Here is a 27,341-nt window from a genome sequence, read left to right on the forward strand (position 1 = left end):
GGTGAGGAAACTGAGGCCCCGGAGAGGTGGATTTGAACCCTCTGGAGCTCAGTCTTCACCACACAGACCATGGTCTTTGAAAGCCCAAGGAGCTGTCTCTTTCAAAGCCGGAAGGGTCTAAGCCACAACAGGGATGGGGTCTAAATGGCTGAACAGAAATAAAGACCACAGGCGACAAACAGGAGGCGCTCAATTAATGCAGCCCCCACCCTCTGTTCCCACGAAGCACTTAACTTCAGGATTAGTCAGGGTCTGCCCACTTCTCAGTGGCTCCCCAGAGACTCTACAGGGTCCAGTATACAGTGGGCGCTCGAGTTTGTGAATAAATGAACCGAGTAAAATCCTGCCGTTAGAGGCCTGGCGACCTCGGACAGTGATTTAAGTTCCCCGGGGCCTCAGGTGCCCCATTCGTAAGATGAAGGGTCAGCCAGTCCCTACCCCACACGGTGTGCGTGGGAAGGGGGAAGCGCCCGCCAGCCCCAAGCGCCGCCTCGGTGCGCACCCCGCATTCATCGCGAGACCCGTACCTGCCGCCCCGCTCCCGGGGCGTCGTGCCGTGCGCCTCGGCCCGCTGGGAGCCTGGCGAGGGCCTGCAGACTCGCAGAGCAAAGGGCAGACCCCGGGCGGGCGCGCGAGGCTGGGGGTCGGGGGGGGGGGCACGGTAGGGACCTGGACAAGCTCCCCGGGCCTTTCTAGTCTCCAGACTGCGCTGGCGCCCGGGGCCCTCGCCATGGAAACGCGCCCCGGCGAGCGGCGGGCCCCGGGGAGGGGACAGAGACCGGGCGTGGGGCGGGCAGAGACAGGCGGAGACCCCGCAAGACACACGGAGAACCGGGGACCCCGGGACCCAGAGACCTCGCCCCGCGCCCAGCGTCCAGGGGGCTCCCGAGGCCGACGCGAGGGGCCTGGCAGGGGAGGGGAGCGCCGACCCCGGCCCTAGCCCGCCCCTACGGCGACCCGAGACCCCAGAGACCCCCGAGGTCCCCAGAGGCAGGAAGCGGGGGCCCGGCGCGCGCCCGGGGAACCAGCCCGGCAACGGACGCGCGCGGCGCCCCCGACGCGCCGAGACAAAGAGCCCCCGCCCCTCGCGCCGCACGTAGGCCGTCGCGGGCGCAGGGTCTCGGGCCGGGCGCGGCCCCCTTCTCTCCCGGTCCTCGCGCGCGCCGCGCCCCTCCGCCCCCGCGGGGGAGGGGCCGCGCTTTGTGCTCGCCGCGCCGCAGCCCCCGCCCCGCGCGCCTGCCGGCTCCGCCCTCCGAGCGCCCGCGCGCCAGGTGAGGGGCCTGCGAGCGGAGGACCCGGGCCGCACCCCTTTTCCGGCCGCCGGGACCCTCCTTGCTCCACCCCGGGGGCCCCCGCCCTGACGCGGGCAGCGGCCCCAGCCGGCGTGGGGGGGCTCCTAAATCCGGCCGTCCCGCCCTCTACTGGGCCCCTGCCCACCCCCCATCTGCGGTGCATGGGGGGGCCCGCAGCTGGATTATTTGGCAGCGCCGCACTGCGCGGCGTCGGGGAGGGGGAGGACGCAGGGGCACCCCTCTCCCCCAGCCTCAGTTTCCCGGGGCGGTTCTTGCGCATCTGTGCCCGCCCCTCCCCCGCAGGCGCTGGGCACCGGGTCCCCCCCCAGCCAGGGCTCAGCCTGCGCTTCCCCTCCTCCAGCGCGCCTTTGTCCCCTCCAACCACGGCCTGTGGAGCCCGCGGCACCATGATCGCGACCAAGGAGAAGAATAAAAGCCCGAAGGACAGCATGACGCTTCTTCCTTGCTTCTACTTCGTGGAGGTGAGGGGGGCGGGGGGCGGGGGGCGTCGTACCGGTGGGGGCAGGGCGGAGGCCCCGGTTCCACACGCCCTCTGGGGCCTCTGCCGCTCAAGGACAGGGGTGGGCACAGCCAGGGTGCCCGGGTGTGGGGGTCAGAGGAGTTGGGCTGTGCAGGCCGAGTAGGAGTTCGGGAGGCACAGCCGCGTGTTCCGGGCTAAGGAAACAGCCTGGGTAAATGCTGGGGAGTGGGACCTTCAGACTGGGGTCTGGGTCGGTAACTCACCTGGCAGGGCGGGGGGCGGCTTGAGCAAGGCCCTGGGGCCACCCGGTGGCTGGACTGCAGTGTCCTCCTCCAGCGGGTGGGCTGTGAGGACTCGGGGTCTGAGTTCAGAGCCCTCCTCTGGTAATGCGGGAGGTTGGCGTCGCATAAGCCTTTGACCGAACAGGCCTGGCACCCAGCGAAGGCTTTAGGAGTGTTTAGAAGAATAGACTTTCCATGCAGTCAGTTGGCACATACTCAGTGCTGATGACGGCACAGGGGAGGTTTGTCCAGCCTGGGGACACATCCTGTGGTCACATCTCCCCTGCTGCATCCACCCAGGGAGGGGGTGGGGGGGAACCCCCCACCATGGAGGGGTCCACGCAGGACCCCTGGTCCTGGGCAACACCCTCTCCCCCGCAGGGTCACAGAGTCAGTGGCTCAGGGCCAGGCCATTGGGTCCCTCCACAAGAGGCAGAAACTGATTGTTTTTCAAATTTGCATTCAAATCCCCATCTTCTTGGATCACTGCAGTCCTCCTCACTTCCCCCTCCTCAGCCCCCCCCTCCTCCTCACCACGCCCCCCCATCCTCCTCACCACCCCCTCCTTCCCCCCTCCAGGTCCTCCTCCCCCGGTCCTCCTTACCCCCTGCTCTCACCTACATCCTTCCAGAGAGTTCCACGCCCACTCAAATCTATTAGATGTGCAGCCCTTCCCCACCACCTTTTTATTTTTTTTTAAGATTGTATTTATTTACTTCACACGGAGAAAGATCACAAGTAGGCAGAGAGGCAGGTAGAGAGAGAGGGGGAAGCAGGCTCCCCGCTGAGCAGAGAGCCTGATGCAGGGCTCCATCCCAGGACCCTGGGATCAGGACCTGAGATGAAGGCAGAGGCTTCAACCCACTGAGCCCCCCAGACGCCCCCCCCCCCCACCTTTTTAGACAAGCTTCTGCTCCTGGCTGTTTCCGCGAGCCCTCTGCTTGCAGTCCCCCAGCTCAGGGTGGCTGCACATTCAGGGCTTGTCCCAGACGCTCCTGGGAGGAAAACCCTTTGGTCTGCCCCACGTGAGTTTATCTGCGGATCACATCCCTGGGGACAGGCCCCAGAGTGCCCCCCACTGTGGAGGCCAGGCCGTTTTATGGGGCGCCCGTGCCTGTTACCACCAGGCATCAGCACTGTGTGCTAGTGACCCTTGGAGGCTGACCGGTCGGGTGCTCGCAAGGCCCTGTGTCTATGCAAAATTTGCTTTTCTCCGATTGTGACTCTTTCCTGAGTGTGTGCACACACACACACAAGCCCGTGGGCGGGGCATCGTGCTTTGTGGCCTCATATGCTCCTTGGTCTCCAGGTCTCCACATGCAAGAAGTGGGTGCACAGAGACCCTCTGGGGGTGGGGGGCTCTGGGGCGGACCTTGCCAGCCCATGTTGCCGGCGGGGAGGAGGCTGGGTCAGAGATCCCGAGCGGAGCCAGGCAGGTGTCACGGCCGCACCCACACCGCCTGGGGGCTTGGAAAGCCACGTCGGCAGAGCAGGACAGACCCATGGACGCTCTTCCCAGGCCCCGCTGGAAACCCTGTGCACTGTCCACGGCCGCCCCAGTCCGATGGTGCTCATGGTCACGGAGGAGAGAATAATTAAACGCTCTGCATGTGCTAGGCTCTGTGCAGGCGCTTTCTGTATACGTAATTCATCCAGTTCTGTCCTGAAGCCCTGGGAAGTGTTGACTGTCATTCCCGTTTTCAGCTGAGGAAGCTGAGGCAAGGGGGGGCAGAACCAGGATTCAAGCCCTGCAGATGGCTGGGGCCGCGTCGTCGCTTAACTGCCTTGGGCCTCATTCTGCACACAGCGAGCACTCAATAAGTGCTCCTTGGACAAGAGCCCAGCTCCTCAACAAAGCCAGCTTTGCTGTTTTTCCCTCTGGAGACCCCCAGTCAGGGCTGGACGGAGGGCCAGGACCCCCGTGAAAGTGGCGTTGAAGGCAGGAGTGAACACGGAGGCCTCTCTGGGCTTCACCTGTGTCTGCTCGCCGTCCGGGAAATGGAGAGGGCTACTTCCGGAGGCAGCCAGGCCCCCCATCCCCCCGGCGCCCGCGGACCTGGTCCCCATAGTGCCAGCCCCAGCCTGGCCCCTGTGGGTGCTCTGGTTGGAGACCCGTGGCCCAGAAGGGAGAGCCAGCGTCCTTCAGGAGGTCCCGCTCAAATGTGAGCTCAATAGCCACGTGCGGCCGGGAGGAGTGGAGGATGGCTAACGGCCGGACGGATGGACCACAGGGACAGATGGTTGCATGGGAAGGGATGGGCGTCTTGGTGAGCAAGGGTGGGGTGACCCTAGCTACTGCCCCCCCCAGCTCCCCATAGTGGCATCGTCCATCGTGTCCCTCTACTTCCTGGAGCTGACAGACCTCTTCAAGCCGGCCAAGGTGGGTTTCCAGTGCTATGACCGCGCGCTCTCCATGCCCTACGTGGGGACCAACGAGGAGCTCATCCCTCTGCTCATGCTCCTCAGCTTGGCCTTCGCTGCCCCTGCAGCCTCGGTGAGTGCCTGGCGCCGGGGTGGGTGGTGGTGGTGGTAGGGCTGGCCTGTGGGTGCCCCGGGAGTCGGCCCGGCTGAACGCCTCGCTGTCGGGCAGATCATGGTCGGCGAGGGCCTGCTCTACTGTGCGCAGTCCCGGCTCTGGGGCCGCGGCGGGGGCCCGGGCGGGGCCGAGGGCAGCATCAGCGCGGGGGGCTGCAGCTTCAACTCCTTCCTGCGGCGCACCGTGCGCTTCGTGGGTGAGTCCCCGCCCCCCCCCGTCCCCCCCCACCCCCCCCCCGTCCCCTCCCGCCCCCCCCCCCCCCTCCCCAGCCCCGGCGCGCACCCGGCTCCGGGCCCACCTCCAGGCCCGGCCCTGACCGCGCTGCCCCACAGGTGTCCACGTGTTCGGCCTGTGCGCCACCGCCCTGGTGACCGACGTCATCCAGCTGGCCACGGGCTACCACGCGCCCTTCTTCCTGACTGTCTGCAAGCCTAACTACACGCTGCTGGGCACGTCGTGCGAGGCCAACCCCTACATCACGCAGGACATCTGCGCCGGCCATGACACCCACGCCATCCTGTCCGCGCGGTGAGCCGCCCGCTCCCGGCTGTGCGGGGGGAGCGGAGGGGGGGGTCAGAGCGCCCCGCCCGGCGCTCACCCGCCGCCTTTTCCAGGAAGACCTTCCCGTCGCAGCACGCCACCCTGTCCGCCTTCGCTGCGGTCTACGTGTCGGTGAGTCCCGGCCGCCCCCGGCCCACGCTCTGACCCGCCCCCCCGGGGGGGGGGGGGCCGCGCTCTGACCCGCCCCACCCTGCCCCGCCCCCAGATGTACTTCAACTCGGTCATCTCCGACACCACGAAGCTGCTCAAGCCCATCCTGGTGTTCGCCTTTGCCATCGCAGCGGGCGTCTGCGGCCTCACCCAGATTACGCAGTACCGCAGCCACCCGGTGGACGTCTACGCGGGCTTCCTCATCGGGGCTGGCATCGCCGCCTACCTGGTGAGGGGGGCGGGGAGGCCGGCCCCATCTGGGGAGCGCCGAGCTGGGGGGGAGGTCCTAGGGTGGAGGCCGGCTCCCAGAGGGAGGTCCGAGGTGGGGGGCGGTCCCCAAGGGATGGTGGGATTGGGGAGGTTTGTGAGCCGGGTGAGGCGGACCCCCAGCGAGGAGGTGGGAGGGGGGTAGGACTGGCCTTGCCCTGGGCGGACTCTGGTGGGTCTCCTCCCTTGGAATGTGGGAGTCAGAGTCTCAGGGGCCAGACTTGCTGAGTGTTTAGAGTGTGAGTGGCCTGACCAGTATTTGTCGCCCTGGGGAAAGGGTGGGACTCCACTCTCTGAATCTGCACCGAGGGCCAGCCTTCTCCCCTCAGACCGCCTTGGCAGGTTTGTTGCCCGGTGAGAAGTCTGGTCTTCAGCCCCCGCCTCACCCCCAGGCCTGCCACGCTGTGGGCAACTTTCAGGCCCCAACTACAGAGAAGCCGACGGCACTGGCCCCGGCCAAGGACGCGCTGCGGGCACTGACCCAGCGGGGCCACGACTCCGTGTACCAGCAGAACAAGTCCGTGAGCACGGACGAGCTGGGCCCACCGGGGCGGCTGGAAGGCGGGCCCCGGCCGGTAGCCAGAGAGAAGACCTCCCTGGGCAGCCTGAAGCGGGCCAGTGTGGACGTGGACTTGCTGGCCCCACGCAGCCCCATGGGCAAGGAGAACATGGTCACTTTCAGCCACACGCTGCCCCGTGTCAGCACACCCTCGCTGGATGACCCTGCTCGCCGCCACATGACCATCCACGTGCCCCTCGACGCCTCCCGCTCCAAGCAGCTCATCAGCGAGTGGAAGCAGAAGTCGCTGGAGGGCCGAGGCCTGGGGCTGCCGGACGAGGCCAGCCCTGGCCACCTGCGGGCACCGACAGAGCCCATGGCAGAGGAGGAGGAAGAGGAGGAAGAAGAGGAGGAAGAGGAGGAGGAGGAGGAGGAGGAAGAGGAGGAGGGCGAGGAAGGAGGTCGGGCCCCACCCTCACTCTACCCCACCGTCCAGGCCCGGCCGGGGCTCGGGCCCCGGGTCATTCTACCCCCACGCTCCGGGCCGCAGCCGCTGGTGCACATCCCTGAGGAGGGGGCGCAGGCGGCCACGGGCCTGTCTCCCAAGAGCAGCGCGACCGTGCGGGCCAAGTGGCTCATGATGGCAGAGAAGAGTGGGGCGGCGGCGGCCGCAGCCTCCGCACAGCCCCGCGTGGCCAACCCACCACGGTTGCTGCAGGTGATCGCCATGTCCAAGGCGCCGGGCGGGCCCGGCCCCAAGGTGGCGGAGACCGCCTCGTCCTCCAGCGCCAGCTCCGACTCCTCGCAGTACCGCTCGCCATCGGACCGCGACTCGGCCAGCATTGTCACCATCGACGCGCATGCGCCCCACCACCCTGTGGTCCACCTGTCCTCGGGGAATGGGCCCTGGGAATGGAAGACGGCGGGCGGCGCAGCCAAGGGCGTGGAGGGTGAGGGCGGCTACGAGCTGGGGGACCTGGCTCGCAGCTTCCGCATGGGGCCCAAGCCGCCAGGGGTGTCCCCCGGCTCGTCCATCAGTGACGTGGACCAAGAGGAGCCGCGGTTCGGGGCAGTGGCCACGGTGAACCTGGCCACCGGCGAGGGGCTGCCCCCGCTGGGCACAGCCGATGGCGCACTGGGCCCCGCCAGCCGCGAGTCCACACTGAGGCGCAAGGCCGGCAGCCTGGTGCTGGGCGAGCGCGAGACCGCGGGCGAGGCGGAGGCCGAGAGCTACTACCGCAAGATGCAGGCGGCCCGGAGGTTCAAGGACTGATGGGGGCTGGGATGGCGCATGGGGTGTAGGTGGCCACAGGGCGGGCGGGCTGGGGGGGGTGCGGGGGGGCAGACGACTTCACCGTCAGACAATAAAAGGTCGAAAGCAAGCAGAGTCCTGGCTGAGTCACTGGTGTGAGGAACCCCCTGCGCACAAGGGAGGGGCTGCAGGGAGCCAGGTCCGGGCCTGCAGCTGGGGGTGGGGGTGGCAGTCGGCCAGACCCTGGGCACCCACGTTTCTGGCTTCCCTGAGCCCGACCGGCCTCAGCAGCGAGGGAAGCAGCTGAGTTCACACGGAAGAGGAACAGCAGCGAAGACAGGCAGAACAGAGATCAAGTGCAGGGTGCAGAGACATTTATTCCAAGGTCCAGCAGACTGGCCAGCTACCCTCTACAATATGAACAGAAGAGCCTACAGAAAAGGTAGGAGTTGTAAAATTGCTTTAATTCGGTTCTCTCTGCATTACAAGCCGCTGGGGGGGGGGGGCCGTGGGATGCGCCGCGCTCCCCGTCACAATACTGAGCCTGTAACTGTGGGTTACCAAAATATACATCTGTGTCACCTTTATAAAAAACCATGTTTGCTGCCCCTCGTTTTACAACAGGTATAAAAAAATTATAAATATTTACACCCTTGTTCCACCCCAACACGGAAACTCGAGGGTCCAGGCCCGAGGGAGGGGCTGGCCAGCATGGGGTCTGCTCACAGGGGAGCCCCTTGGACCCGTGAGTGCAGGACGACGGGCAGGAGACAGTTAAGACTGGGGGGCCGCTGTCCCTCTTCCTGGGGCCCCAGCATTAGAGGCAGACAAAAAAACAAACAAAACTTTGGTCCAAAATCTGCAGGAGAGCGGAAACCCTGAAAATTTTAAGAGCGCTTGTCCCCCCTGGGGTGGGTGTGGGGGGAACCATTAGGTGTAAGGCATCTGGGGGTGTCCTCGGCAAAGACCGGGGCTCCCCTGCACCGGCCCCCAGCCGGCCTGCCCTGGAAACTGGATCCTGCCCCGCGACTTCAGCACAAGGAGTAAGGTCGAAAGTACAGTATGCAAGGTGATAGCACGAGGAAACGGAGAGTACACTCATACCACTTTTATCTTGCTATATAAAAAGTTACTTAAAACTATCTCTTTTGCATATAAATGAGGAGATTAGAGTATTTGGTCAAGTCGAAATATTGCTGGGCACAGACTCTGCAGCTGCATCGAAGCCTAATACAGAGGTTCCAGGGGCAGAGCTCAGAGCTGGAGGCGGCCGGTGCCCTTGGGGCCTTGCCCCGGGTCGGAGTCCCTGGGGCTGGGGCGAATCACACACTTGATTGAATGGGTTGGGGTGCTGGCTGGACCCTGCAGCTCACAGCCCCCCGCTGCACCAGGCACATGATCCCACGCGGGAGGCCCCCCCCCACCTCCATGGAGGGGCTCCACCAGAGCAGTGGGTTGTAAGGCACAGGAAAGCCGAGTCGAGGTCTGGGAATGCCCACCCCGCAGAGGCTGCAGAAGGCACGGGCTGGGGGGGGCTGGGGAGGGAGCAGGGCGCACTGTCCACTAGTCACCGAGAGCCTGAGGCCGGCACCCCATCTCCCCAGGGTAAGTAAGGTGAATTGGATTTAATTTTTTTAAAAACAGGTAAACTGATTTCTCTTTTAAAAAAATAAAATCTCTGGTCTTTTAAGGTCACTTCAGCTGCTTTTTAAAGTGGCTTTTCTCTGGAATGATGGAAGTTGTGGCCGGGCACCGGCAGGCTGGTCCACAGCAGCCCTAGATGGTGGACTTGGAGAAGGAGACCCTCAGGTGGTGGTTCTCGCCCAGGTCGTGGTTGTGCAGGTCAATGAGCGCCTGGATGGCCTCCTCCACGGAGCCCATCTGGATCAGCGCCATTTTGCGGTCCTTCCTGGGGGCCGGAGAGTGAGGGCAGTGAGGGTGGGCCTTGGGGGGCGGGCCCCAGGGCAGAACAGGGCTGGGCTAGGGGCAGGGGGCACTCACTGAAAGAACTTGAACCCCTTGACGATCCCGCCGTTGCTGGAGAAGAGGATCTTCAGGTCATCCTCAGACACTGAGGGCCTGTGGGGAAAAGGGTCTGAACACGGCTGCTTCCTGGGGAGGGCTGGGAGGGGCGCGGAGAGCCTGAGAGGGGCCCAGGAAGGACGTCTAACAGGCGTGCCCCAGCCCCTCTTGCGCCGGCTCTTCCCCCAGCAGCCGGGAAGTTCCGAATACAACTGGGAGCACCCCCCCCCCCCAAATCGCGCCCAGCACCTACGGGATATTGGAGAGGTGCAGGGTGGCTGAAGGCGGGAAGATGTTCTGGAAGTTTTTGGAGCCAGGCTTCTTGAAGCGGTGCAGGGGGGAGTTGCCATAGTCCTTGGTGAGGCCCTGGTCCTCCTGGCCCTCGCGGGGCAGCTGCACATTCTGGTGCTTGGACAGCGTGATGCGCACCGGCTTTCCGTGCAGCTTGTGCCCGTTGAGGTGGCTCATGGCTGTGGGGGGGGGGCAGGAGCGGGACACGTGTGACTGTAGGTGCCATGGGCACCGGCCCAGGGATGCCCCGCCCCACCGCGGCCCGGGCCTTGCCGCCTCACCCAGCTGTGCCTGGCTGCCGTCGGCCATCTGCACCAGCGCGTTCTCCTTCTTATTGAACAAGATCTTCACCCGCTGCACATCGCCGTACACGCCTTCAAGAGCACAGGGACAGGCACTGAGCTGCCTGCGGCCCGGAGGCGCCTCCCCCGCCAGCCACCCGCCCCCGCCCGCGCACCCCGCAGAGGGCCGGCTCTTCCCGAAAGTTGCTTATTCTGCCTTTGGGCCCTGCGTCTACCACAGGGAGCGTTACCAGGAGGACTACCTTCAGCAGAGAAGTCCTAAAATCCAGGAAAGGTCAATGGCCAAGAACCATCACTTTAGCATGCTACCAACACGTTTTAACTCTTCGAAAAGCATGCAGGGCAATAAACCATGCGTCTACGGAGTCGGGTAAATACGCAAACCGAAGGCAAGCCACGTAACGAGGCCCAGGGCCCAACTGCAAACTCATAGTACATCTTAGGGCGTCAAAAATAACCTCCATTAAATGAAAACAAGGTAATAAAAGTGTGAATGATAACATACCGAAAAGAATAAAGAGGCTTTGGGGTGTGACTCTCTTTAGAGGACAGCAGAGCAAGGCAGCGAGGGACAGGGAAAGGGAGAGGTCAGGGGGCGAGATGCCAATCGTCCACCACGAGGAGGCAGCCCCGCAGGCGTGCAGGTTGATGGATGATGAAGTTGTCAGGATGTTAATATTCAAGGGCAGGTTGGTTTCCGGAGAGCAGGGTTTGAGGGGGAATTTTTTTTTTTTTATTTATTTATGGTTTTGTTTTGTTTCAAGCAACAACAGGAAGCAGAAGAACCGTGCAGTCAGTTGGCAAAGAAATTCCGGATCAGGGCAAGAAAACAAATTGGGAAAGGGGAAGGGGAGAAAAGAAAAAAAGTAGCAAAAAAACACAGGTCAGTAAATACATAAGAAATACGAGCGCTCCATCAGTCAAGATCTACACACATTACAAGTCACAGGTTCACCTCGCAACACAGCAGGAGAGGCCCTTCCCCGAGGCGGGCAGGAGACCGTGGGGCCGCTGCCTCCTGCGCGCCCGCTGGACGGGCCCCTGCGCCAGGCTCACACAAGCACAAGGCGGAGCGAGTCTGTTAGTGGAGGGCTTCGCTGGTGTCGGGCCCGGACGAGCCGCAGGCCGGCCACCCCAGGCCAGGAAGTCACAGGAGGGGCAGACAGATGACAGAACAGTCTGAAACGCTCGTTAAGGCCGGTCCCGACTTCCCAAAATTAAAGACCGCGAGCCCCCGTCAGCTCACCCAAGCTCTCTCTGAGCTGGACACAGCCATGGGGACGGGCACAGCATGGCCATCCCCCGGCCCATGGCTGCTTGGGCTCCTGCTCCCACGGGCCTCTTCAGACCCGCCCAGTTTGGCTAGAAATTCTAAGGACCACTTTCACGTATCAAAAACCATTTCGACTCTGCGTATTACGGAATTGGAAACGTCAACAAGGCGTAAAGAACGAGAGAACTCTGAGCACAGAGGAAGGAGGCAGCGAGCGGGCCAGCGCAGAGGGGCTGCACCGCACCCCGCAGGGAGACCCCTGAGGGACCCTGGCTCCTGGGGCAGACAAGAGCCCAGCCTGTTGCCGTTCGCACTAAGACCCTGAGTGTGACTCCCCCGCGCGGGCTTCCGGGACCAACAATCTGGAAGGAAGAGGCACGTACCTCCGGGTTGAGGTTGCTGACCAGCAGGACAGAATTCCCCGCCCCGGCCAGGCCTGGAATGGCAATCCGGCCTGCCGCCGCCGCTGCCGCCGCTGCCGATGGGATGGCCAGGGGGGCCAGCGCCCCATGCACGTTAGGGACAGAGAGGCCTGGAGAGGAAAGCGCGGTCGGGAGGTGAGCAACGGCGCCCAGGGTTCACTGCCAAGAGGCGAGCACGGGTCCTGCCTGTCTTCATGCAAAGGAGTCACTCGGCCCAGTGCCCACTGGGCAGCCTTGCCAGCTTCTCCTTCCTCTCTTCATGGCACAGGTTGCACTGGGTCTGGACCCGTCTACATGCGCCCAATAGTACAACAGCTCCGCTCCACGGACGCAGAACTGAACCCCGGGCGGGCCGCAGCTGAGCGTGCATGCAGGCGCCCGTCCCCATGCAGATGACGAGCGGGCAGGCCCCGCAGGCCCGAGCCTGTTGTGAATACAGGCCGGCCCCCCGGGTGGGGGGACACTCATGTGCGTCCACGCGGCTCTGCTTACCGGACCACTTAAACGCATCTACGAGGGACACAGCCCTCCAACCACCGTGCGTGCTCGTCCTCGCCCAGAGGTGCTTTAAGGGAACCAGACCAGACACTGTGGGGTTAGCAGGTTCTCTGCATGGCCCTGCCCTATGACTGCCCTGTCCAGGCTCCTCGGAGAACCCAGAAGCCCGCACCCAGGAAGGCGGGCTCCCCCCGAGACTGCGCCCACGTCCGCTGCCCGTGGAAGCAGAGCTACTGAAAGGTGTGTGGGCATGCACAAGCGACGGTGGGGACCAAGGTCAAGTGTTTGAGTACCTGCGGCTTGAGGAATTGCAAAGGTGGGAGGGAAACCAGCTCCTGCATACGGAGAGGCTGACATTATACCAGGTGCACCTAGGAACAAACGAGACACTAATCATCGCACCCACCACCTCGGCCTCAAGCGAGGGCTGCGTGTGTCCGTGACCCACACCCAGCAGGCGGCCTGGGCTGGGGGCCGTGCGGTCCTGCAAGGAGCAACACGCACCAACCTCCCTGGGCAGAGCCGGCGCCACGGGGCGCCTGGGGCAGAGACTGAGCTATGCGTCCTCGCCTCCCACGGCACACGGTGGTCCTGGGCACCCAGCCAGGCATCTTACCAAAGGCGGCGGCCATAGTCTGGTCCAGCGAGGGCTGGCTGTCACCAGAAGGCAGGTCAGGGCGTGTGTAGTCCCTGCTCTTGTCGTTGTTGTACTTGACATTGAGGCTGGTGAGCTTGGAGAAGTCGATTCGGAGAGTGCAGCAGGCGTTGTAGATGTTCTGTCCGTCCAGTGACTGCGGGGAGAGGCCCGTGAGCGGCCCTGGCTGCGTGCTGGCCGGCCGGGTGGGGGTCCCAGGGCCCCACTCACCAGCTTGGCGTGTTGGGCGCTCACAGGGTCGGCATACTGCAGCAGTGCCTGGAACTGGTTATTCTTGGTGAAAGTGATGATCTTCAGAACTGTACCAAACTTGGAAAAGATCTGCGAGAGGAGAAGCGCGGTCAGCCTCCACCCAGGGACCCCTACGGTCTGGACCAGGACCTGAGCAGCCGTAAGCCCCCGGCCATCTCACCTGGTGGAGCACATCTAGAGTCACCGGGTAGAAAAGATTCTCCACGATGATCCGCAGCACTGGGCTCTGGCCGGCCATGGCCATCCCAGCATCCACCGCAGCAGCCGAGGCGGCCAGGGCCAGGTTTCCGGACTGCACGGAGTTCACCGCCTGCAGTGCGGCCTGGGCCCGCTGTGGGGGCAGAGGGGCAGTTCCAGCCCTGAGTCCCACGCCCCCAGCTCCCATGCTTACCCGCCCCGTCCCAGTCCCCTGCCCGGGGACGCACTGCCTGATTGGGCGAGCTGTCTGTCTTGAGCTCCTTGTGGTTGGAGAACTGGATGTAGATGGGCTGGCCGCGCAGCACGGGCGTCACGGACGTGTAGTAGTTCACCATCGTGTTGGCGGCCTCCTCTGTGTTCATCTCAATGAAGGCCTGGCAGGGCAAGGGCATGAGCCGGGCCCAGACCCCCGGGGCCCTCTGGGGAATGGGGGCTTACACGGCTGAGGCAGGTACCTGATTTTTCCCTTTCAGCATCAGGAGATTGGTGACCTTCCCAAAGGGGAGCCCCAGGGAGATGACCTCGCCCTCCGTCACGTCGCCCGGGAGCTTCCGGATGTGGATAACTCTGGAGGGCACGCCCGCACTTCTATTGTCCCCCTTAAACTTCTTGCTATCGTTCCCATTTGCTGCAAAGAGGAGCGGTTTGTAGGGCACAGAGCGCCATGCGGGTCCGATGAAGCCAGCTTTCTCCCCGACTGCCAAGCCACAGCAAGGACAGGGCAGCCCCCACACCTGGTATCCACCCCGCCTGTCTGACCGTCCACAGGGAAGTCAGGTGAGAATGAACCGGGCTCCAGGGCATAACAGCCAGGACCAATTCACCCAAGTGTCCTCCAAAGCAGCAAAGCATGCGCGGATGGACGGGAGAGAACCCCCACTAAGCCAGGAACTGGGGACTGTGCTTGGGGTTACCTGCAGAAGCCGAGTTACTGCTCATGATAAAGGGTCCGTTAGTGACGCAGGCAGAGAAAAGCTCGTCGGATCCCCGCTGGAAAGAGAGAGGGGGTATGTGGAGCAGAGCAAAATACCAGAGCACCTCCCCAAGACCCCCTGTGCCCACCTCTCTGCTCCAACCTGGCTTTAAGACGATACCCAAAGCTGTGACCATTTTTCCCTCGCCACGGCCACACGGTCCTAACCCCAAGACACTGCTCCTCTTCCGAGGGCGGGGTGGGGGGCCACCACCTACAGAGCCTTTGCCCGTACGTCACCGCCACTCCACATTCTGCAGACCCTCCGTGTGTGCAGACGGCTGCACGGGGACGAGCCCAGACCCACTGTCCTAGGGAGCTCAGCTGTAGCCCTGCCCGTATCAAGACTGGGGGACCATCTTCGACAACCACAGGACCGCTGGCAGGCCCGGGGAACAAAGCCCCCTTGTCCCGTGGCAACCACGCAGCTTAGCCCCAGGAGCCTGCCCTATTTTCCAGGCATCTGAGGGAACCCGAGCCTTGCCCTCACGGCTTTGGACAGAAATACTACTCCTCGATGCAGCGGGAGGTGCCGTCCAGTGAGGGGTGGGGGCACCTGGGGGAGCCCAAGAGGGCCTAGAAACCCCAAAGGCTCATTTGTGTACGACACTGGGGACGTGTGGCCTGCCGCTGTGTCTCCACAAACATGTGCACCTGCCGGTCTCAGCGTGGCGCACGTCAGGCGCGGCCGGGGCCTAGCAAGCAGGCAGCCGTCCCTCCCACGGAGGCCCGAGGACAGAACCACTCTCAGCAAGAACCACACGGGATGTGGACCTGGCTCCCGCCTAACACTTCTGCCCTCTGCAGACCGGACCCCAGGATCGAGAGCTGTGTCCTGGGCTCCATGACCAGGAACCAGGAGTAACTCCTCACGGAACGTCTGGATGCAAAACGGGGAGCCAGAGAGTCTCGAGGCCCAGCGCCGTGGCAGGGACGGGGAAGACCAGCCCAGCCGGGCCGCCAGCAGCCTCACCCCTTCTCCCCCAAACCGCCTTTTCCACCTACTTATGTCTCAAGGATACCGCGTCCCCACCCCTCTTCCAAACTGCCTGCTTAGCCTCGCACAGCCGTCTAGGGATGCTCAGGGGCTTCCCCGCTGCTGGTGCTGGCGCCCAACAACCCCTCAGGACCTCCATGCCCAGCAGCCCGCGAGAGCAGCACAAGGAATGCCCAGACGCTCAGGCTGCCCTCGGGGATAAGGACCAGGAACCACTGACCCACGTGGCTCAGAGAGCTCCAGCAGGCTTGTCCCCAGACCCAGGCCCCAGGATAGGCCAGCACCTGTGGAGGGCCTCCCAGCCCACAACTCTGGAGGCCACAGGCCCTGGGCTGCCCCTCAGAGGCCAACAGCCCCCAGATCGACATCACAGCTTAGAAAGAGGAATGAACCGTCAAGACCCGGTCCCGCACGGGCGCGGAAGTCTACACGACAGAGCACGTTATAAACCACCCCCCAGCTGCTGCGTCCTGTGACGCCCACGCCCAGGACCCAGAGTTTAGGACACTCACCAAGGGGAGGCACGTCCAGATCCCACTACCCTGAGCCATAGCAAAGCCCCTTCTGTCTCTGGCCTGAGACCCTGACCTCCCCCCACAGGCTCACAAAGGACCCCCCATCTGCTAGCCATGCAGCCTTAGAAAGGGCTTCTGGGCGCCTGCCTCTGACCAGGAGTGGGCAAGGCTGTGACTTCCAGGACCAGCAGCATTCCTGGCCACCCTGTCCCCCTGCAACCATGTCCTGAGGACCAAGTGCCCACTTGTCCGCTCCCGCTCCCATCCCCCACCCCCAGGACACAGGGCCAGGGTGCTCAGCGGCACGTTAAGGCACTGCGACAGCACGGGGCTCAAGGGGCGACTGCCTCCAGGGACAGACCCCATGCGCAGCTGGGCTAGGCCAGGCCCTCTTCCTAGCCAGCATGGGGGAGGCCCCACGGGCATGGACCCTGGAGCCCATCTAGGATCAAAAGGATGCGACCCTCAAGCGTGTACTCGCTCCTGAGCTCAGGGCCGCTCTGCCCGGACAGCAGCGGGTCACCACCTCTCCCACAGAGAGCTAAAAACCTCGACAGCACCCCCTTCCCGCACAGCTGGCCACATCCTCCCCTGCAGGCTGGGCACAGGTTTGATGAGTAGTGCCCGGGCAGTGCGCCTCAGCCCCCGCCCCAAGCAGAACACCTCCAGGGTTTCTGTCCGTTCAGCTCTGATTCTGGAAGCAATGGTCCCCTGGGAACAGGATGGCCAAAGGGGGCCACTCCAAGGACAGCCACTGAAGAGCTGCCCCAGCTGGAGGGCGGCTCCCACGGAAAGGGGGAGGATGACTCGCAACCCAGACGTTTTCTGCAGTTGTGACAAGTGCTGCAGATGGAAGTCCCCCTCCCCCCCTCCTGCCGCCAAACAAACAGGTTTTATCTGCAGGAACATCAGGACAGGCAGCGTGTGAAGACAAAAACCCACTTGGGAAAGTGAAACCCAGCCCAGGCATCATGGCCCACTGACCAGAAACCATCTGGCTGCCGGCTCAGGTCACCTGAGCCCCCAGCAGGGAGCTCAGGAACCTTGACCGCGGAGGGGGAACTCCCCCGGCTCCCAGCCACCGCCAGGACAGAGCTGGGAACCGGCGAACCAGCAGGGCTCACCATCAGCCCCAGGATTCCCGGAGGTCACACACGTGGGTGCACGTAGGCCTGGTCCCCCACTGGGGGCAGGATCACCGCGGCCCCACTTCCTGTGCGGAGCGCGCGCCCACCGAGTTTGCGGTTCTCACTCTTCCCCCTTGGAAGTAACACAACTCCTGCGCAGAGACCGCGGGGCTCTCCTCTCCCCTCCCTTCAGAAAGGCTACAGAATCCTTCGCAGCAAAAGCTATGCGATCCGTACCACCACCAGCAGCAGCCCCCACTGTCCTCCAGCCCCACCACCCACCCCACAAACCGCCCGGGGCATAACCAGACGTTAACGCGGCCCACGCCAAACCAGGGGCATGCAAAGCCTCCGTGGGCAGATGTCCCCTCGGCCCCAGTGTGCAGCCGCTTCAGCCTGAGTGGGTACAAGCAGGCCTCTTGCCAGCAGAGAGGCCCTCGAGCCCACAAGGCCCGGAAGGCTCAGCCCGGGACAGGCCCAGCCCGGGATGAGACGGGTGTGACGCCGCTGGGCGGGGCCTCACGGGGACACTGGAGGTGAGCAGACGGGCCCACGCGGGTCAGCGCAAACTGAGGGTGAGCAAGCGTGAGGAGGAACCGGAGCCAGAAGCGCCTACCTTTGTACCAACTGCTATATCTGGGACAATGCTGCAGAGAGAAAGAAAGGACAACAGTTAGCCAGGTGTGCCGCCATCTCAGCAGGCGGGAGAGGCTGTCCCTGTCCCAGCGGCTGCCACCGGGATGTTGGGAGGCCCCCCCCATGGCCACCAGCGTGGCCTCTGGCAGCACAACATCGCCCTCCAAGGCCCTCTGCTAAGGAGACTGTGGAAGGCAGGGAAATGAGCGTCGTTCTGTGTAACCTCCACTTGAAAAGGAGCCACCATTGTCTTCCAGCTCCCCTCCCTCCCAGCAGGACCCCAGGCCCCGCCTCCAGACCGGCCCCAAACAAAGACACCCCCAGCAAAAACCCCAGGAGGGACCCTTGACGCAGAGGTTCAAGCACTGTGGTCTGTTCCACGGAACACGGAAGCACTTCAAGAACGTTTTCAAACGGGCAAGGAGACCAGCTGAAAGAGGGCTCACAGGCCCTGGGGTCAGACCTCGGGATCTGGGGGGCAGGGACTCAACACTGAAAGGGTGGAAGGCTGGGGGGTAGCTCCGCAGAAGCGGTCACATACAATTAACACCGGTTACTCATCAACCCCGTCCCGCGTGCCTGGACTTTCTCCCCCCCCCCCCCCCCCCGGGGCGGGCTGCACGGAAGGCGGGAAGAAAACATGGCTACCCGGAGGGAGGGTTCCCACAGCCCTGACCACCTCCGCTCTCAGCACCATCCAAGGGCACTGCTGTAACACCTACAAACGGACCAGGTCCTCACCAACTCACGGACATCATTCCAGGAAGGGGTTTACCCAACCGTGCGCCAAGGCCTGGAGGCCCCTGGACAAACCCACTTGTGTCATCACAAGGGTCCCAAGCGCGGTCAGGGAAAGGCTGTCGCAGACTCAGACCCAGCAGGGGCCCTGGGGTAGCCACCTGCGCCCCCCGGCCTGGACAAAAACCAGCTTCCTGCACTATTCCCCTCTTTGGTTCGAACACCCTGGTTCCTTCCCTCCTGCCCTCAGGGAACCAAGCTTGCAGGACTCAAAACACTGCTGCGGTCACAGGGTCCACACCCCTCACCTGCCCTTTCTCACCTGCTCGGGGGTCCTTCACAGCAGGACCTCCTGCTATCAAAACACAGCACAACACAAGAAACCACCCACGCACTGATTATTAACTGACTTTTAAAAAGGCTTCCCGAGCCAGAAAAAAGCTTCCCAGAAAACCCCAAAGAATGAAAAGCACGCAGCTTCGCGCGCTGATCCGGAGCGGCTCCGGCTTCCCACTCCCTGGCAGGGCCTCGGGCGCAGGAGGTCTCCCAAGAGACGGCCTCTCTGCGGGGATCGGGGAGCCCTCCCTGGGCACGGCAGAGACCCTGCGGCCGGCGGCCCGCGAGCAGACCGCGCTCCTCCCGCTCGAGGCCCGGATGCGAGTCAGCCCGAAACCGATCATTTCAAACCCCAGGCCCCGGCACTCGTGACTCTGCAGGCGTCGAGCGCCCCGCCCGGGGGGGGGTCAGCCCAGGGGCGGAAGGAGGCCGCGCCGCCCGCGGGACCCTCCGGCTCCGGAAGCCGTGGCCCCCGCCCCGCCCCACGGGGAAACGACGAGGCGCCCTCCACGCGAGCGTCCACCCCTTCCCCCCGGACCAGCAGCCCAGCGCTCCAACACGAAGTGCCCCGACACAGGCACGTCGGCCCCGCGTCCCAGGACCTGCGACGAGCCAGCGCCACCACGGCAACGGCCCGAGCGACTGCCCCACCGCTGGGGGCTCCGCCCGCGGGGAACGGCCGGCCCGGAGCGCCCCCCACGGGCGGGAACAAAGGGGGGGCGGGGGGGCCGGGCGCGCGGCCATCCTTTGTGGGTAGACGGGGAGGGGCCCGGCGGCCGGCGGAGGCGGGCCCGCGCCCTTCCGGGCAGGAGGGCGGCGTCTCCCGGCCGCGCCCGGGCCTCCGGCGGGCGGGGGAAGCCCAGGACAGAGTCCGCGCGGCGGGAAAGACCGCGCACGCGCAAAGCCCAACGGCGGAGGGGGGAGGTGGGGACGCGGAGAGCTGCGCACGCAAGCGCGGAGGCTCGACGGGGAGCGGGAAGGGCCACACCGGCCGCGCGAAAGGGGCATGGGGAGCGGGAAGGCCATACGGGGCGCGATAAGCTGGCGCGTGCGCGCGGGGCACGGACGGGAAGCGGGAAGGGCCGCGGGCCGCCGCGTGCGTTCGGGCCGAGGTGCGCGGGGACCGGAAACGGGCAGGACTCGGGCCCAGCCCACCCCCTCCCAGCCCAGGGGACGCTACACGCCTGGCGGCCGCCAGCAACCTCCCCTGCAACCGCGCCCCAGGCCCAGGGAGAGGAGGGACTCCGGGGGCGCCCGCGAACCCGGGCGGAGGCGGAGCGACGCGCGGCCCGCGGCCCCGAAGATGCCCAGGCGGCGGCGAGGGGAGGGATGGAGCGCGAGGCGGCCGTCGGGGAGCGCGGAGAGACAATACTTACCCGTCCATTGCACACGGAGGAGACCCGCAAGGGACGGAGTGGAGGCGCCGGAATAGCAGGAACCGACCCAACGGCTCCGAGTTATAGACTCACAAAATGGCGGAGACGCCCGAACACGTCCCCCGCGCGCTCTGCCCATTGGCTCCCGCCACGGGGAGGGGGCGGGGCGGGCGCCGCGGGTCCCTGCTAGCGCCTCCCAATGGCTCGTAGGGTGCCGGGGGGCGTGGAGCCAAGAGGAATGTCAGGCGGCCATTGGGGAAGGCGGCCGTCCGTCAGGGCTCGAAACGGAAACGACCCGTGGAGACGGGGGAGGGGAGAGAAGGCGGGATCATATCACGGAGGCTGAGCCAGTGAGCGAGCTGCTCTCCTGCGTGGGGCTTTGCAAGAGAAGCCATCTTGAGAGTGGGTACGTGGCGAGTCAGGCGGCGGGAAGCGCTCTTTCCACCAGGCTGCCGCCATCTTGCAAATGGGCAGGGGCCGTCCACGGGCAGGAGAGTGGGTGGTCGCCATCTTGGAGTCGGGCAGGGAACCTGTGAGGTTCCATCTTGCTTTAGGGCACGTGGCTGAAAAGGCTGGTTCGCACCGAGCCCTTCCTTCTAGGTTGGCACGCGGGGAAGCGGAGGCCGCTTAGCCCGTCTCAGACTAGCCAGGGTTCCGTCTGCGCGGCTGGTCTCCGATATCGAGAGCGTGATGTGGTGCGGGATGGCCCCCGACGGTCCTCCCGCCCTGCCCACGTTGGGGGTCTGCGCCCCGGACGCACAGAGCAGCGTCCCGCCGTCCTGGGCTCTGCAGGACGGGCTGTGTCTCCACCTCGGCGGCCAGGGAACGTCCTGAACGTGTTCCCGAGAGCGCTGACGGCAGGGAGGGTCGTGCAGGGCCCTAGGGCGGTCCGCGCGGGGCGCTGCGCGCGGACCCGGGAAACCACCCCGAGTGGACGCCGGGCGCGGAGGCCACCGCCCCCAATGCCCTTCGCTGTGCGTGCGTGCGGAGGAGGGGGTTTCCAGTCTGGGCCTGACCGGAGAGCGGGGAGGAGTGACCTTTGCTGCCCTGGGTGGGCGCCCTGCGTCGGGCCGGCTTCGCTGGAGCACCAGACCCCGCGCCACCGAGCCTCGACACACCTGCACGGCGGCCTCCCGGACTGTGGCCCCTGGACAGGCCATCCAGCCCCAAAACCGCTAATCAGGACTTTCTCCGTGGCTTTAGGAGGGTCTCTGACACACTCCCGCGGATTTGCTCCCTCCAGGTCTCCCCCTTGAGCCGCGCCTTGGGTGCCCCCAGGAGCCGGCTGCTGGTCTTCCTTCCCTGGGCACTGGACAGCAGCGGGGAGCGAGGGGACATGGCAGTGTCACAGCCCCGGGGTGGGGGGGGGGGGGGCGGAGAATAGCGCAGCTGGCACTGGAGAGTGTAGACTGTCAGAATGGTGTTGAAACCCACTTCCCATCACAGCCCGGCCAGGGGTCCTGGTGCTGCGCTGGCGGCCAGCAGGCCCACACCCCCACACCACTGGCCGCCTGCCTGGTTCTGACCTCATTTACACAGGTCTCCTGTGTGAGGCTGACCCTTTTGGGGAGACTCTTCCCTAAAATACTCCTCTTTGGGGCCCTTGCCCACGGCCTTTCTCTGAAGTGCCCCACCGAGGTGGCTAAGGCCGTCACCTCTCATTTCCACAATGCACTGGCGCTCGGCACCCATTCAAATCCAGGCCAGGGTTAGGTAGAGAATCTGGCAGGGAGGCCAGGAGGCCACACTGGGAGCGGTCTGTGCTGAGATGAGGTCCTCTGTGTCTCAGGTTGCCCCCGAATCTTGTTGGTTGCTGGACCCCAAGGTGAAGGGGCCAGGGCCTCTGGTGAGAATCCATACTGATCTCCATGGTTAGGAGATCCGCAGGCTGGAGGCCTGTGACACAGACGTACCTTCCTGACTAGACACCCCAGCGTGTGGGGATCAGATGGACGCCCCTGACTTCAGTAGGAGCCGCCCGGCCTCCTCTCTCTCCCATCCCAGCCCGCCAGCTGCTTCCCTCATGAATGATTCAGGGATGACTGTGGACCAGCGATAGCCTCGTGTTCGTTAGAGGGTTTGGAAAAGGGTCCTCTCCATGGCAGAGGCAAGGGAGGGAGGGGCCAGACGGGGCTGGAGACAGCCAGCATCCCGGGCCCTGGCAGGGAGACCTGCTGGGGCCCCATTCCTCTCTTCAGATCAGAAGGGCAGGGGGTGTGCTTTGGTGCCTCAGTTTACTCCTTTGTCAAAACAAAGAGGCAGGACCAAGCCAGGCCTCCCTGTGGACTTTACCCTGTGTTTCAAATGGAAATGGTTAATGGTTTCAGAATATTTATTCATGTGTCTGTTTATTCGTCGCTGGATTATAAAAGCAATCGGGTGCGGGCAGCGCAGGGGTCCAGGGAGTGGGCTCGGGATGTCACTTCTGCCTCCCAGCTTCTCAGAGCCATTCTCCATCCAGACTGTGTTTGAGCAGGGGCTGGGGGGGACCGGGCAGGCTGCCCCCAGCCCTTGCAAGCTGGAGCCCCACCCCTGCCCCAGCTGGGTGGCCGGGATGCTGGCCTGGGCCACAGAGAGCGGGGGGCAAAACCAAAATGGCTTACTCTGGCCTGATGACACACGAGATCCTGCCTCCTGCCCTGTGACGGGGGCCAGACTCCCCAGTCCCAAGGCTTCGAGCCCATCCTCCTCTTCCATTATGGTGGGGGTGGGAGCCTCTGGCTTCTCCCTCCCCTTCCCCCGCCGGGCCCTTCCCAGCCCCCAGCCTCTGGGGGAACCCTGGCCCTGCAAGGTCCTTCCCGTGAATTGTCATGGTCACCTCTCAAGGGCCTTCTCATCCTTGACCCCATTCCAGATGCAGCCACTCCCCTCCGCAAACCCAAGAACCCTTCCTCTCTCCAGGGCCTGCCCCTGAGCTGTCTCTTCCCTCCAGACAGCCTGACTCGTACCTCCCTGTGTGCTTTCCTGTTGTAACCGTTTAATTCTCAGCTAGGAAATACTTTCATTTCCTTTTCCCAAATACAGAGAGGTTGGGTGAGCTGCCTGAGCCTCCCAGCCTGTGCGAGGCCCTACCCGGCTGGACCCAGGCCACTCCACCTTGGCTGGGGGGCTGCAGGGGGTGGGGCGGATGGTCTGGCCAGTGCTCCAGGGGTTCATCCTAGAGTTACCATGAGACCCAGCAACTTCGCGTCCAGGCGTGCACCCCACCCTCGCCCTCAGCTGCAGGACTTGGCCAAAAATCAGAGGAACCCAGCGTCCGCCAGCAGGTAAGTGGTGGACACCCAAGGTGCCCCCCACACGCAGGAGCGTCCCTCGGCCACGATCAGGAGCCAGGCCCCCACGCGCTGTCCCGGGGACGGACCCCGAGCCCATGTCGCTCAGGGAGGCAACCAGACATAGAAGGCCGCACGGGGTGTGAGTCCACGCGTGTGACACCGCCAGACCAGGCCCCTCCACGGAGGGAAGGTGCTCGTGCGGGCGGGGGGCTGGGGGGGGTGACGGCTGATGGCCAGAATTTCTTTCCTGCATGTTCTCAGCTGACTGCGGTGAGAATTGCACAGCTCTGTGTACCTTAAAAGCCACTGGACTGTATGGAAAGGGTAAGGGCATGAATTACGTCTAATAAAGGTGCTTTTGAGAACTTCCTGTGACGCCGGGAATGCCCTCCGCTGGCGAGGACGGGTGGGCAGAGCCGTAGCTGCCGGCAGGGGGGCAAGGGCACGGCCGCCTCGGAACAGGAGCTGGCAGTGTCTTACTGAGTCGCTGGTATGCTTCCCCGAAGCCCAGGCCGTCCATCTCCCGTGTGTTTACCCGAGAGAAACGTGTAGGAACGAGTCACAGAAGCCGGGATGGGAGACAGTACTGATCGAGGGGGTAGAGGGGGCATCTGGGGACAAGGCTTGGTGGTGGCGACAACAGGCCGGATCTAAGTTAAAGCTTAGTAAAAATTCGGCCAAGGAAATACTGTTGATGGTCCTTCTTCCACGAGGTCCCCACGGCACAGGATGGCTGAGCCTGGAGAAGTGTGCCCCGCGGGAAGTGGGGGGAGCCTCCGGCCATGGCATCGCCCCTGCCTGTCTGTGCCGCTGCCTGTCCTTGCACGCATGTCTGTCGAAAGACACCTGACGGGGCGCGCGGTAGTGACTCATTAATGTCGAGGTCACAGGTGACAAGCGCCACAAACACGGCACGTCCAACATACGCTTTTCCTCCAGAGGGCACGTGGCGGCCTTCTTGAGGCCCGGGACATGTGGGGCCGACCTAAAAGCACTTGCCAAAAGCACAAACATGCAAAACACGTGCGCAAACTGGACTACAGATAGGGGTCTTCTTGGGGCTCCATCGGTGAAGCATCTGCCTTTGGGTGGGGTTGTGATCCGGGGGTCCTGGGATCCAGCCCCGTCCCCCTCCCTGCTCAGCGGGGAGGCTGCTTCTCCCTCTGCCCCTCCCCCAGCTCATGCTCTCCCTCTCTCTCAAATAAAATCTAAAGAAGAAAGAAAGGGCCCTTCCTTCCAGCCTGAGCTGACCCCACAAGGCCTGGTTCCCCCCAGCAAGACCGTGCCCACCAGTTACCCTCGGTGGACTCGGGAATGACCACAAACTCAACCGGAGCATCAAGCCACAACAACCCAAGTGCAATCAGCCGTGTGGGTCCCCGTCACACCCACCGTAAACTCCGGGGTCTACACCGGCACAGGCGGAAGTCCCAGCCCACAGCCGGACATGGCCGCTTCGTGCCTTTCCTCACGCTTCTCTGCTTTGCGGGACCAGAGGTCTGTCTCCCCCATCCGACGCCCCTTCCAGTCTTTCAGGCCCCCACGCGTGGGCAGGTGGTGGGGCCGAGGCGCAGGCTAGATGTCGTCCCAAAGAGCCCAGTGGAGGGAACAGCATCGAAGGCAGAGGGAACAGTAACCTTGGGCCTTGGAGGGTCCTGGGGGTGGGCTGGGCTGGGCGGCAGCGCAGCAGAGAGGGAAGCGCACAGACACTAACCAACACTGGGGAGCCCCACGTCTCAGCCGCAGGGCCCCGGCTGGGAGACGTCCCACCGCAGACACCCGAGTGTCCCGGGACAGGTCAGGCAGCCGGAGGGGCTAGGGGGCGGCCGTGGGAGGGCACATGCGTGCAGGGCGGGCCCGGGGAGACACACCACAGGCTGGGAACCGACGGGCTACGCGTGTTTTCAGGGAAAGTCCAGAGACACGCGAGGGCCGGCCAACCTGCACTCAGGAGGGGGGCTCTTGGGGACAGCAGAGTCGCGGGCAGGCGGCACCCGGCTCTGGGAGGCCTGCTCGGGCCTGCGCTTGCCAGCGGGTACTCGGAAAACTTAAAGCTACCAGCAGGAGACGGTTTTTCCAGCAGTGGCCTCAGTGAGATGCAGTGTACACACCAGGAAGCCCCGTCCCCTCATCTGTCAGGTCCCAGCCCCTCCCCCAGTCCCTGGCCCCTGTGAGCCCCCTTCCCATCCCATGGACGTGTCACACACGGGGACTCACTCCCCACGTGCCCTTCTGTGTCTGGCTCCCTCCCTGCGCGTCGTGGCTCGGGTCCGACCTGGGGCAGCTCCTGCTCGTGGCTCGGGGATGCACCCACGTGTGGTGTTTGTCCGTTCGTCCCTTGGTGGCATCCGGGCTGTCCCACATCACGAGCCAAGCATGTGTGCAGGTTTCCGTGTGGACACCTGTGTCCTCTCACTTCTGGGTGGATTTGGTTTGCGTTTCCTGTGGCAGCTGCAGCAGGGACCCGCAGGCCCAGCTGCTCCGGGGAGACTAGGGGTTCCGGAGGCCAGTGGTGGAGATTGGGGATACCGGAGGCCTGCTGAAGCCGCTCTCCGTGGCGCGCAGACGCTGTCTTCTGCCCATGTCCTCGCGGGCGTCCCTGTGTGTCATCTTGTCCTCTTTCTGTAAGGACGCTGGTCACGCTGGCTCAGGGCCACACTCATGACCTCATCCTGACTTGGTCCCCTCTGTAAAGACCCGGCATCCCAAATGGCCCTCACCGGGGTTGGGACTCCAGCACACCTGTGTTTTGAGGTGACATGACCAGCCCAGGACAAACACCCAGGAGTGGACTCACTTCGTCACACGATAGCTCCATTTCCACACTTCTGAGGGACAGTCCTCCCCCATGGCTGCCCCACGTGCCCTTCTGTGTCTGTGCCACCCACCAGCCGTGTCGAGGGCTCGTGTCCCTCCAGCTACACTGGACGTCACTGCTGCAGTCCCCCTGGTGTCCCGGGACCCCGTCCTGACCCCACGGGACTTCCATTGTCCCTCTACTTCGGACCCTCCGGGGTTCCTTGTGTGGATGCCCTGGGAAGTCGGAGGAGGGCTGGCCGGGGGTCCCACAGGATGTCCCCAGGCTGCGATCATCCTATCATGGGTCCCTGCTGCTCACACAGCTCCTGCCTGTGGACGCTGGCCCTGTTCCTGACCGGCTGTGCTGGCCGGGTCGACACCATCCTCGTGGGAAGGGGTCGCTCTGCACTGCCCATATGGGGGGACCAGGGTCTCTCCATCGAGGTGCTGATGGCAGAGATGCAGGCCCAGAGGCCCGTGGTCATGTCCGGATGTCTGTTGGGCAGTGAGCCGCGGGGAGGTGGACACGCGTAGGACCACAGGTAGCAACATGGGCAGCTGTGCCAACCCCACAGGAAGTGGCCACTGCAAGAGAGAGAGGCAGGAAGGGGACAGCTGCTCTGAACCTGGGGTGCAAGCTGGTCCGGGGGAGTCAGGGGCAAGAGCACAGGAGGGAAGCACAAAGGTCTATGGTGGGTTACATCATGGCCCCCAGCACATGTGTCCACATCCTGACCTCCAGCTCCATGAACATGACCTTACTTGGGAATAGGGTCTTTGGAGAAGGAATTAGGTTACGATGAGGTGGCCTGGGAGTCAGGCGGCGGCCCTGAGGCACCGCCCAGTGTCCTCCTAAGAGGGAAATTCGGACACAGATGCAGGGAGAAGCTGTATGATGACAGAGGCAGGGATTGGGGGAGGTGGCCCTGACCCTGGGGACACCAAGGTTGCCGGAGATGCCAGGCCGCCCTTCCACACAGAGCTGGCCACCCACACCTTGGTCCTGGCTGCCAGCCTCTGCACTGGAGGACACTTGCGACGTGCTACGGAAACCCCGACTGCCCGCTCGTGGCCCTGGGTGATGGTGACGGGCCCCAGGAAGCCTGGCTCTCCCGCGAACCTGGATGGGGGGCTGGGCGGGCGGGACAGAGGATGTAAAGGGTGAGCAGAGCCGCTGGCCTCCTCAGCTCTGCAAAATTCATGACAAGGAAGATGTCTCGATTATGGGGCCGGAACGTGAGCCGATTGGTAAGCGATCCCGTGGCCACCTGCTCACCCGCCCCCGCCTGTCCTCGGGGTCATAGGCACAGAGGGGCCGGCCACCCCCACCGCCCCAG

General features: G+C 64.3%; 2 protein-coding genes across 5 annotated transcripts; one reads left to right on the forward strand and one right to left on the reverse strand.

Annotated features, from left to right (window-relative positions):
• Positions 1 to 1,301: 1,301 nt before the first annotated feature.
• Positions 1,302 to 7,379, forward strand: PLPPR3 (phospholipid phosphatase related 3). Of its 2 annotated transcripts, none has more exons than XM_047707711.1 (7): positions 1,302 to 1,774; positions 4,363 to 4,548; positions 4,645 to 4,786; positions 4,923 to 5,118; positions 5,205 to 5,262; positions 5,357 to 5,530; positions 5,898 to 7,379. In XM_047707711.1, the coding sequence occupies exons 1-7, from the start codon at positions 1,454 to 1,456 to the stop codon at positions 7,338 to 7,340; spliced, it is 2,520 nt and encodes an 839-aa protein (XP_047563667.1). In that variant the 5' UTR covers positions 1,302 to 1,453; the 3' UTR covers positions 7,341 to 7,379. The 2 variants fall into 2 exon arrangements, with proteins under 2 accessions (XP_047563667.1, XP_047563674.1); XM_047707718.1 differs by having other exon boundaries at positions 5,961 to 7,379.
• A 383-nt stretch (positions 7,380 to 7,762) lies between these two features.
• On the reverse strand, positions 7,763 to 20,060 carry PTBP1 (polypyrimidine tract binding protein 1). Of its 3 annotated transcripts, XM_047707831.1 has the most exons (15): positions 19,931 to 20,060; positions 17,461 to 17,491; positions 14,147 to 14,222; positions 13,688 to 13,860; positions 13,460 to 13,606; positions 13,195 to 13,365; positions 12,993 to 13,103; positions 12,744 to 12,918; positions 12,421 to 12,498; positions 11,591 to 11,739; positions 10,440 to 10,473; positions 9,914 to 10,006; positions 9,595 to 9,811; positions 9,321 to 9,398; positions 7,763 to 9,228 (listed from the first exon to the last, which is right to left on the reverse strand). In XM_047707831.1, exons 1-15 carry the CDS (start codon positions 19,936 to 19,938, stop codon positions 9,096 to 9,098), a joined length of 1,674 nt encoding a protein of 557 aa, XP_047563787.1. In that variant the 5' UTR covers positions 19,939 to 20,060; the 3' UTR covers positions 7,763 to 9,095. The 3 variants fall into 3 exon arrangements, with proteins under 3 accessions (XP_047563787.1, XP_047563796.1, XP_047563777.1); XM_047707840.1 differs by lacking the exon at positions 12,421 to 12,498; XM_047707821.1 differs by lacking the exons at positions 12,421 to 12,498; positions 19,931 to 20,060 and adding an exon at positions 19,157 to 19,924.
• Between the last annotated feature and the right edge of the window lie 7,281 nt (positions 20,061 to 27,341).

Source organism: Lutra lutra, chromosome 1, assembly GCF_902655055.1.
Source record: "Lutra lutra chromosome 1, mLutLut1.2, whole genome shotgun sequence".
Classification (NCBI taxonomy): Eukaryota; Metazoa; Chordata; class Mammalia; order Carnivora; family Mustelidae; genus Lutra; species Lutra lutra.

Excerpts from the sequence above, each read along its gene's own strand:
- PLPPR3 (XM_047707711.1), top strand. The coding sequence starts at position 1,454 with ATGGGGGGGCCCGCAGCTGGATTATTTGGCAGCGCCGCACTGCGCGGC. Across the intron at positions 4,549-4,644 it reads TCGCTGCCCCTGCAGCCTCG|ATCATGGTCGGCGAGGGCCT; the intron begins GTGAGTGCCTGG and ends GCTGTCGGGCAG. Across the intron at positions 5,263-5,356 it reads TCGCTGCGGTCTACGTGTCG|ATGTACTTCAACTCGGTCAT; the intron begins GTGAGTCCCGGC and ends CCCCGCCCCCAG.
- PTBP1 (XM_047707831.1), bottom strand. Across the intron at positions 13,366-13,459 it reads ACAGCTCGCCCAATCAGGCA|CGGGCCCAGGCCGCACTGCA; the intron begins GTGCGTCCCCGG and ends CTGCCCCCACAG. Across the intron at positions 9,399-9,594 it reads CTGCACCTCTCCAATATCCC|GCCCTCAGTGTCTGAGGATG; the intron begins GTAGGTGCTGGG and ends TTTTCCCCACAG.